The following is a 10,206-nucleotide window of genomic DNA, read 5'->3' on the forward strand; positions in this document are numbered from 1 at the left end:
TCCGACAAGACTTGTGTCAAATGCCCTTTGTGACTCTGAGCTTCTGGAACGTGTTCTGGGATGCTGAACGTTTCATAAGGGAAGACTCAGAGTGGCTCGGAATTTGCATCAAAGTAAATACTTGGTTTACCCACTGGGATGAGAAACCCATTCGAAGCTATCGGTACTTGCAGAGGGTGCCGATACCAGCCACGGATACTGTGTCATCAAGAAAGTCCTATTTGTGAAAGAAAACATTCAATATTTTTAGGAATGTTATACATGTGTTTTTGAAAGGAATAAATATTTTGTGGTTTTTGTTTCGGAAGGAGTCCAACTCTTTTGCTCACGGTACTGCACATGTTTCGCCCCCCCCCTGAGGGATGGCGAGCCGTAATCTGCTAAATCTGCTCAAGAAAAAAAAAAAAGCGATTTGAGGAACAAAGTTATGCGGATTGGCCCAACAAAGCGGCCACTGTGCTTCATATATGCTCAGAGGTCACATTTTATGAGGTATACCTGAACAATCGCAGCGCACAGAGCGACAGCAAAAGTCTACACCCCCAATTTTGTAACTTTCTAGTTCATAAATTTCCATTGAAAGGTATTTATTTTATATGTATCATTTAAGATATTTATTTAAATGTATGAAAGATTCCCCTCATTTTGCAAGAACCTAATCATGTAGTTACTTAGGGGACATTCACCCCCCCCCCCCCAAAAAAAAATTGTAGGAGACAACATTTATTTTGAAATATCACTATCAAGTTTTAATTGAAACGTCAAAGAGCAGCAACAGCAGCACACGTCGATAACGCCGACTTTCCTGTTTGTGATGACGGTAACAGTTGGGAGAGCTTTTCACAACATTTGTCATGTTCTTACTGTCAGGATCAAAATACATGACTGGTGATTTTGTCCAATCAAACGTTTTTGCCATCCCGGAATCGAGAACGCTTAAGAGGAACTCTGGAGAATAAATTAGGAAGCCATTGCCTCAGAATTGTCGTGGTCTTCGACGGGCCAGTAGCGGTCCTGCATGTAATGCGCTGACGAATGCTGCTGCAGCTCCCGCTCCCACTGGGAGGCCACCAGTTTGTAGAGGTCCAGCGCTGCCAGGGCGTCTTCCACCGAGCAGTGGCCTTTATTCCCCACCTGGCGGGTTACAACAAGTACTCCTTCCTTTATTTCAGGTTCAAATAGAAGCACCGTCCCCGAGTGCTTAACCTACCTGGATGCATCTGTTGAGGAGCTCGCCGGCCAGGATCTTCAGGGAGACGCGCCGGCAGCGGGGAAAGCCGGCTAAGCGTCTCAGGAGGTGCGTGGAGCCCGTATCACGAACCATGTGACGTGGATAGCAGATGTCCAGCACGCGGAAGTCATTGAAGATCGCGTGTCCCACCACCACCTTGCCTTGGATCGTGTCTGAGATCTACAAGGGATTAGCATTCATTCACATCTTTGTGTTGAAGAAGTCTCAATTTAATCTGAATCATGGACAACAAAAGTGAGGACACCCTTAAGTGAACGTTTGACATTATGAATTATTGTATGTTCGCCCACATTTTTTTTTTTTATTTGCCCACAGAAGGCTATCAATACTGCCTTGACACCTGGAGGCCACCAGGTGGCGCCAAAGCAATACTGCTCTGGCATTGTCTTGGGCACAAAAACAATTTCTGAATTTCCGCAAACATGCCAATTCAGAAATTGAATCGTAAGTATGCCAAATGAAGGTGCTCAACATGCTTCAACAACCAGGAGCTACTTTACGCTGATCTCACCTCCTGTCTGGCTTGAGCGTAGGGCGCGGCGTTTTGCAAGTGATGCGGCCGGATGCCGCTCCACGGTGTCCTGTAGTCGGTGACGGGATGACGCGGCCGGATGTATTTGTCATAGAGAACCTTGCCGTGGTAATCCAAGATGCTGCAGCGGGCCAGCTCGCTACATTGCCCGTGTGGCCCAGTGCCCACCATCTCGCAGTCCAGCGCCACTACAGAGGCGGAGTCCATGATGGAGGTCAAGCACGGCGAGCTCCTGCCGCTGGTTGGTGGGCTTCCCTCTGAGAAGCCGCTGTCCACCTCCCAGGTGTCCCTCAGGGTCGAATCTTTGTCTGGATTGCCTCTACTGCTTTTGGAGTCTCTGACTATTTCATCACTGTGGCTGTCAGTCCTTTTCCTCTTTGCCTGCCGCCTGCGTTGCTTGCTTGCACACTTGAGGGCCCGAAACATCATGGCCTGTTTGCACAGCAATCGGTAGTTGCTCAAAAGGCCTCGAGAAGAGGCCTTATTCTTTTGACGCGTCCCCACCATTCTCCACGGACTAAAGTATCATCACTGTCATTGCCGTGCGATGAGAAATAACACATTAGAAAGTCATGCCATGCAAAAAAAGTACTTTTGACTGATTAAAAATTTAAAAAAAAAGTACGATTTCTTTTAATTACACAAGTTACTCTTACTAAATCAAATCCTGGCTCTTAGAGAGAACTTAAATATGGTGCAACATAGCATAATCTTGACTAAAACTATCAAGTAACCATCCAACCCTTTGACTCGTGACGTCATACACGTGACGTCACGTAATCTGTCCAACCCATACCTGTAACTCAAGCTACCCGAGAATTTTGCTTTCTATTTTAAGCGTCATTTTAAACCGTGTCGTTCACACTTGCATACATATATGTATTAAATTAGCGCTACACACTCATGATTATATTTCAAAAGAAAACGTCCGGCCCGCTGGCTTTTACTTTTAAGCTAGCCGGAGAGCAGGAGCCACTCCACACACATAATAGTACACATTTTCTAGAAAACAAACGGTTTTAACATCGCAGTTATCTCTTTACTTGTGGTTGGTCAATGACGAAAGATGACACGGCAAGAATTATGATAATAAAAACAAGCTTAATTTGGTTAAAAGTACCTTCTGCTGTGGCACGTGGACAGAAGCGCTCTAGCCACGGCAAGTGTGTGTAAGGTCGCACCTGATTGGCTAATCCTCTTCCTCGTCGTGGCTAAACAGGAAGTGAGTAGAATTAATGTTTTGCGCGTCCTCTGTTGGTCTGGAGTGGAGACGTCGGCTACATAATATGCAACTATAGTCAAATCAACTTTATTATTAATCTTTGACGTGTCCAAGACTCTAATTACCCAATTTTGTGTCCTATGTGTTCAGTAAATAACAAAACTGGAATTGAAAGGTTGAAAATCATTCTTCCATCTCAAAACATAAACAACAAATTCTTGTATATAACAAAAACCATTTATTTGATCTTTGCATCTTATATATTTTTGAAGTATAGCCCTCAGAAAATTAAAATGGCCCGATAGGACAAAAGGTTCCCCACCCTGATTCAAGAAAAAAAACAAAAACCTGTACGTACATAGGAATATTGTTTCTTCATATCATTATGAAGTCGTCTCGTTTGCGCATATATTCTTTCCATCACAGTTAGGCTAGCACAAAAAACATTACATACAGTACATAGAGTTGAATAACATGTTAAGAACACGAAAGACAAGTAACTGATTAGATTGTACTTGCTAGGGAGGGGGCGGAGTTACATTCACCTTTGTGGCCCGCCTTCCTTTCTACTAGTGCAAAGAGTCCCCGTGTGATGAACTGATATTGGCGTGTCGGCTTTGCATTAAGACATCATAACTTCAGTGCCTTCACTGTCCAGCTGAGGTAACTGGAGCAAAAAAAACAAATAAAATGAAGTTTTCTTTTCGGTCAACCAAAACGACAGTGGAACTTCCAAAGTTAAAACAGGTGTCCAAATTCAAACAAGTGTCGTATCTGTAAAAAGCAACGTGAAGACGACCTTATCGAGATTTTCTTTGGCTTTTTTTGTGTGTGTGTTTTCACACAAAGTTGAAAAGTGGGACAAGAACCGGAACCACAAATGCTTCACATAATATTCAGTCTTAAAACATCATTAGGTGACAGTGCTGCATAGAAGTAGTTTTACTTTTAGTGTAATTCCATAGTTGTTAAATTCTCTATTTTTTGGTGTTACTTAAGACATGTTATGGGACCACATTACATGACTTCCTAAAAGGAAAAAATATGAAGGATGTTTTTTTTTTCTTTCTAGAGCAAGACCAGTATGACGGACGGTCATCATTTGTGCTTTGCATCCTCAAAGTAGAAGCCAACTGTCTTGGGAAAGGGTGGGGGCATCTAGTAACTTCTCTCACCAAATAATAATGATCTTTACAAATGTTACTGCTTTATGCACTTTCTGTTATATTTGTTCCCTTTTCCTGTCATTTCTGGTCAGGACACATTTTAAGTGGACACAGTCTTGGTGACGTTTTGCATTTGGACCTGAAATGTGTGTGACTTATCTCAAGGCACACGCCATACTTAAATATCTCGGGGCCCAATTCTACGAGGCCCTTCAAGGGAAAGGTGATGAGGTGGCGCCCCCTCCCCCGTGCGGGGAATCCCACCACGGTCGACCGTGTCCACAGGCAGGATTGTAAAAGTGTCGGGAGGAAGACGCAACAGCGCCCGCGCACTCACGAGGTCTTCAGAAGGTCCGCTGGCTCTTGAACTCGGAGTAAACGAGTCCCTCTGCCGAGATGGCGTCGCCGAGCCCGACCGTCCGGAGCGGCCGCTTGCACACCAGCACCGGAGTCATGTGGAAAGTGACGTTCCCCCGGCGCCACGCCGTCACCGGAGCCGTCGGGTCCAGGGTGAGCGCCGTCCGTGGCTCCGAGTCTGAAGTATGAAAGCGGAGCGGCGCCTTCAGCTCCGTCTTGGCGACGTCGACGACGCGGGTGCCGCACGCCTGGCTGCTCGCCACGCGCGCCCCCGCCGCCACCGCCGCTTCCTGGTTGGCCCAGTAGCCATCCACCGTGGCCAGCACGTGGTAGGCCAGCGTGTGGAAATGGACGCGGGTCAGCTCGGCCTCCGACGAAGGGTCGCTGCGGCCGTGGGTCTCCAGGATCCACAGGAGGATGTCGCTCACCTGGCCCACGGCGGGGATGCCCTCCCAAGCGGCCAAGTGGGCGTGGGGTCCGCCGCCCGCCTGCGAGAGGAACAGCAGCTCCTGCTCGTTCAGCCCGATAGAGCTCACGATGGGCATGACCTGCTAACAGGAAGACACAAAGACGGACGGCACGGAACACAGTCAGTCGACATCGGCTCGTTATTGGAAATGTCAACGATTCCTTTCCGTAAACTGTTATGACGGATTTTTTTCTTTGTCATTTCCAACATGTACCTCCTGCATGATGCTGTTCATGTAGTCTTTGTCCGTCATGCTCGCCAGCTCCAAGTGGATGGGGATGTCCTTACGAATATCCGATATGGCTGCCACCGCCTGCCAAGATGAGAAAGTCAATCTTTTCATTCATTTCGCCTTCTGGACATTGCAAATTGACTGACAAAACCCGCCCACTCGCTTCTATGTGTTTTTTTTCTGATACGATGGAGAATATTGAGAGGCAGAAGGTGGCACGAGACCTCTTTAAGTCGCTCCTCCCACAGCTGCCGGCCTTGGCCCTCCATCATGTGCAGCCCGGATAGGACCACCAAGTCAGGCTGGAACTCCTCCAGGCTGGCCACGAATGTCTCCAGCGAACTCATTTCCCCGTTGGAGACGTCGTGCGAGAAGATGAAGCGGTTAGCTTGAGGCGCCCGGCTAGATCCCCACTGCTCGCCTGGTCACAGAAATTCCGTCGGAACATTAAGAAACGGACAAAGATTTTAGAAGGAATTTGATACGACCTGCTTTATACTCCAAGATGAGGTGGTATTCGTCCGTCTCTTGCAGGGAGCCCGGCGGGACGACGATCTGCTCATCCAGCATCTCGTGCAGTTTAGGTCCCACTGGCCCACATAACAATACCTGCAGTGATAAGTGAAGATCTAGATTGAGTCTTTTTGCTATTTGCGGCTTGGTCTTGCTCCTTGAAGCTCACCATGAGCTCAGGATAGGTGGCGAGCTTCTGACCGATGAGGGCTGCGTTCCCTCCGACATATAACTGTAGATCAAAGAGTTTGAATTTCAGGTGTGAGTGAAGGTACAAATTGAAGACCTCTGACAGGCAGCCGGGGGTCACCTTAGCACCAGGATACTCGGCGGCCGCTCGGGCGATCGTCCGGAAGACCTCCTTGTCGTTGAAGAAGCGCTCGGCGGCCGCCCCGCGTTCCATGTAATGAACAAAGGCTTCCCTCAGGTCCTCTTTGGAGTGTAGCACCTCGTGATCCAGGCCGCCGCCGGGGTCCAGGGCCAGTGCTTGCAGCAGGCCCACTCCCGACACCACCACGTCCACGCAGGCATTCACCCTGAACCGACGGCAGGAAACGTTACATCGTAAACGTCCAGCAAGCCTGGGTCAAACCTACCCGACGGCCACTCTGCTCCACTGCCGCGCGGGCAAGGTGATCAGCGAGTCCCAGGCGTCGGAAATGACCCGCTCCAGGCGGGGCTCGTTCTGCGGGGACGACCGCAGGCTGTCCGGGCTGATGTACCGGAGAAGCTGCTCGGGCAGCTCGGGGCAACCGTGGTAGAGGCAGCCAACCACCAGGGCCAGCACGGCCGCCACTGACGCCTTCCTCCACATGATGCGCTGCAGATGCAAACACGGCGAAACGTTTCAATTCATGTGGGTTGAGTTCACCTTCTCAACCTTCTTGTATCTATTGAGGGTCGCAAGTCAGAGCAAAAATGTCTCAAGACTGCAAACGAAGTCGGCTCACTCGTATCTGAGGACACTACTAACGTCACGCGTGAAAAGTTTTGCCAGAACATTTTGTTGGTTGAATTAGAAATGTCGTTACTTTTGCGTTCTTCGACTATGCAAACTTTGCAACTTGAACGGAGTCATTCTGACATGATTGTGTTGGTTCCGCTAACGCTAGCTAGCATGTCTTGTCTTTTGGAGTGAAGTTCGCCGCAACCAAGCGTGACAACTGTAAAACGCGTTAAAGCCGCTCAGATGAGCGCGTAATCCCATTAAGAACCAGACTTTCCCATTTAGATTCCTTCACGACAAGTTTTAAACACTCAAAAAACGCGGGAGCTAAAACACTAAATGGCTGACGACAAGAGCGGTGGTAGAACCTACCAGTGGTCCAAGTGCAGCCTTCAAACGTGTCGCCGAGGAACGTGTTGTTTCCCAAACAACCGCATCAAGGGCTATAAAATTGCTCGATGCTTCCCGTGAAGGGGGAGGCGAAGGTCGGAGTCATGGAACGGACGAGAGGCGGTGAGGACGGGGACTCAGCAGCACCGGGTTACCACCGTCTGCCAGCGTATCGGCAGCAAGCCTGACTTCCGCCTTTCCGCCTGACGCATGCGCACACGCAAATAAATCAATCGTTCTTTTTAACTGAACTATAGTTCGATAAATAATTTACTCAAGACGCAAAAATACATATACATCCAAGTCTATGTTATCTTTATTAGTTTTTGCCTTTCTATAACCATTTGAACTTTGGGACAGTTATAAATTCATTAGTTAGAAAGTGATTTGACAAAAGACGTTCAAGAAAATGTGAGCACTTTGACATCAAACCAGAAATCAGCAAATATAAATATAAGTAACTACAAGCATATTGGAGTTTTATTTACACCATTTATTACACACTGAAGCAAACAAGTCGTCATTCTGATACAAGATAAAATGCATTTGGCCCCTGGCAGAGGATTTTTAAAAGGACACTCTAAAAAGTTCACTTGTGAAGTAAAACCACCAAACTCACTTTCACTGCATTCCCATGGATTTTCATTTCATTCCACTCATTTGAGGACTTTTGTGCCAGACTTGCTTGGAGCGGTGAAGCTGACTCGGACGTCTCGCCGGTAGAAACCTTGAAGGACTCCCTCAAGGACAACATCAGGCAGACCTGACACACCAAGTAATGTAACCTGCAATCTACTGTTAACAAACATTATGAAAATGGAATGTACCTGATGAGCATTTGGACACATACGGATCCCGGGAAAATCCCATCACTCGCTGATGTGGGACCTGAAAACTGAAGGAAACATTATTCAGTTGACAAAGAGCATCTTTTTCTTTTTTTTTAGAGAAAAATGCAATGCTGACTCGTCTTTATCAGAAACGACGATACGATACATTCGGGAACACGAAGCGACATCATTCTAATCCAATTTACCTGTAATCCTGATTGTCCAGGTCATCAAGTGATCTGAAATCAATCATCATCAATAAGCAGAATAATCAGCCATGTTTCGTCAAGCATCATTCAAACAATTGGAATGCCGCTCTAATTTTATTCTATGAGGTCAATTATTAAGTATTTATGAAAGACAAGCTGCTAGTGGGCTAATTATTTCAGCCGAAAAGCGCTGAAAACGGAACGAGTATCCTCCTATCAAAAATGTTCTCACTCCATGCTGCTGATCTTGTTGCCTGTGTGATAATGTTTGACATGGAGGAAGTCCAGCAGCTCCTGTGGCACATCCTCACATTGATAGATGATCTCCTGGATGGGAGACAACACAAAACATATTGTGACACCAGCTCAGTACAATTCAATCATTTTCCACATACTGCCGCTTGAGTGTTGCATTTTTTTTTTTTTTTTGCATTACCTGGATGTAATCCTCCAACTCCTGCCTCCTCTGCTCCAGAGGTTTGGTCCTCAGATGAGGATTCCTTTTACTGGGGAAATCGGGAGTCTGGATGATCTTCCTGAGCTGAAATCACAAATATGACCGGGCTTCTTGGAGAACAGCTCGTCAGAGGTTTAATGAAGAGTGTGTGACGGCCCCGGGGCGGTCACATGAACTCACTTTTCTGTGCAGAGTCTGGAATTCGCTGCTCGTCCTCAGCACAAAATGTTTCCTCTCATTGAAGAGCACTTCAACTCGAAAGAGCTTGCAAGGAGAGACACGAAGCGTTCAAATAAATAAATAAGTACTGCGAGTAACAATACAGGATGTAGAGCATTTCTAGTAATTATATTATGCTAAATAAAGAGCACACGATTCAGCTGCTTGTTTGTATTTGTGTCCACTAGGAGGCATTGTACACTTTTTGTACACTTTTTAAATTACCTTGTGATACCAGTGCTATCTTGACTAATTGGGGTTACCAAACATTATTTGACCTACTTTGAGGGTACTGATTGAACTAAAAACAACTTTTGGAGGTTCATTGACAATTTCAATATTTGGGGGGGGTTAAAAACGTCCCGCCCTCACGCAATATATTTATAATGAGCGTCAATTATGCGCGGATTTACGCTCCTCGCGTGCCAGTGTTTACGGCGTTGCATTGTCGTTTTTCCCGAGGTTCTGTGAACGCATCACGACATGAACCTACCTGCTCGCCCAGCCCAGCCCAGCCACCAGGTGCTCACTCACCTTTCGTTTTAGTCATTACTTTAGTACAAAATCACAAGCAAAATGTCCGACAAAACTCACAAATAGAGATAAAACGGTCATCAGAAGCAACAATAACAAAAGGGATTGATAGTACGTACTCACCTTTTTGGACTTTCCCACCTCGTCCACTTCCCTCTCCGTGGATGGAATGGTCACTTGTATCATTGGCATTACAGTTGTCCTACCTGAAGCATTTGGAGTTATTGGAAAAAAATAAAACGTCACACTTTTTGTCCGGCGAGTCTTTTTGGAGTATGCGCTGTCACCGTGGATGTGTCCGGGTTGTGAGCGCTCAAATCGGGAGTGAACAACAGCAGATCGTCTGGCCGCTCGGAGTTCCACCTCCACGCTAATTGGACAGGATGGCACATCCGGGACATTATAGGTGCAGCCCACCGTGTCACCGTACAGGAAACTAACTAACTAACTAACTAACTAACTAACTAACTAACTAACTAACTAACTAACTAACTAACTAACTAACTAACTAACTGCATTTTAAAAGTATTTAATCAGGATGAAACTTATTTTCTTATGCATTAAGTTAGGCAATGAGGGAAAAAATAGTTTTTCACATATATACATTATTAAACGCACATTATAACGAATCTAGTGTAGTGTGAGACTATGTACTGTAAAAGTAATGTAGTAGTCAAAGGTTCACTTCCCACATTTGGTCCTGAAACGGGATGCAAACCCAGAAACTTACAACGCACGAGGTTCTGTAAATCATCTCGTCTAATTTTTCTAATTCAAACCAGAAGTCAGAATGTCAAGAAGTAGGAAAGAAAATAAACTATTATGTGGCTGTTGATCTTCTCTTTGCACTTTGTTGTGTTTTTCAGAAAAGCCGAAGC

General features: G+C 46.2%; 3 protein-coding genes across 6 annotated transcripts; all 3 read right to left on the bottom strand.

The window, feature by feature from the left end:
* Window positions 1-722: 722 nt before the first annotated feature.
* On the bottom strand, window positions 723-3,036 carry isg20 (interferon stimulated exonuclease gene). Of its 3 annotated transcripts, none has more exons than XM_085915414.1 (4): window positions 2,905-3,036; window positions 1,764-2,315; window positions 1,211-1,411; window positions 723-1,134 (listed from the first exon to the last, which is right to left on the bottom strand). In XM_085915414.1, the coding sequence occupies exons 2-4, from the start codon at window positions 2,289-2,291 to the stop codon at window positions 961-963; spliced, it is 903 nt and encodes a 300-aa protein (XP_085771540.1). In that variant the 5' UTR covers window positions 2,292-2,315; window positions 2,905-3,036; the 3' UTR covers window positions 723-960. The 3 variants fall into 3 exon arrangements, with proteins under 3 accessions (XP_085771540.1, XP_085771544.1, XP_085771543.1); XM_085915418.1 differs by having other exon boundaries at window positions 2,966-3,026; XM_085915417.1 differs by having other exon boundaries at window positions 2,828-2,912.
* A 185-nt stretch (window positions 3,037-3,221) lies between these two features.
* Window positions 3,222-7,275, bottom strand: adpgk (ADP-dependent glucokinase). 2 transcript variants are annotated; one of them, XM_085915008.1, is made up of 8 exons: window positions 7,062-7,275; window positions 6,340-6,563; window positions 6,054-6,279; window positions 5,913-5,975; window positions 5,719-5,839; window positions 5,455-5,651; window positions 5,213-5,311; window positions 3,222-5,077 (listed from the first exon to the last, which is right to left on the bottom strand). In XM_085915008.1, exons 2-8 carry the CDS (start codon window positions 6,555-6,557, stop codon window positions 4,517-4,519), a joined length of 1,485 nt encoding a protein of 494 aa, XP_085771134.1. In that variant the 5' UTR covers window positions 6,558-6,563; window positions 7,062-7,275; the 3' UTR covers window positions 3,222-4,516. The 2 variants fall into 2 exon arrangements, with proteins under 2 accessions (XP_085771134.1, XP_085771133.1); XM_085915007.1 differs by having other exon boundaries at window positions 3,222-5,080.
* Window positions 7,276-7,551: 276 nt separating this feature from the next.
* Window positions 7,552-9,728, bottom strand: snx22 (sorting nexin 22). Its single transcript, XM_085915009.1, has 8 exons — window positions 9,616-9,728; window positions 9,452-9,534; window positions 8,756-8,839; window positions 8,555-8,659; window positions 8,351-8,445; window positions 8,116-8,148; window positions 7,907-7,974; window positions 7,552-7,842 (listed from the first exon to the last, which is right to left on the bottom strand). Exons 2-8 carry the CDS (start codon window positions 9,518-9,520, stop codon window positions 7,736-7,738), a joined length of 561 nt encoding a protein of 186 aa, XP_085771135.1. The 5' UTR covers window positions 9,521-9,534; window positions 9,616-9,728; the 3' UTR covers window positions 7,552-7,735.
* Between the last annotated feature and the right edge of the window lie 478 nt (window positions 9,729-10,206).

This window comes from Syngnathus leptorhynchus, chromosome 6, assembly GCF_054491065.1.
Source record: "Syngnathus leptorhynchus isolate UIUO chromosome 6, UIUO_Slep, whole genome shotgun sequence".
Taxonomy (NCBI): Eukaryota; Metazoa; Chordata; class Actinopteri; order Syngnathiformes; family Syngnathidae; genus Syngnathus; species Syngnathus leptorhynchus.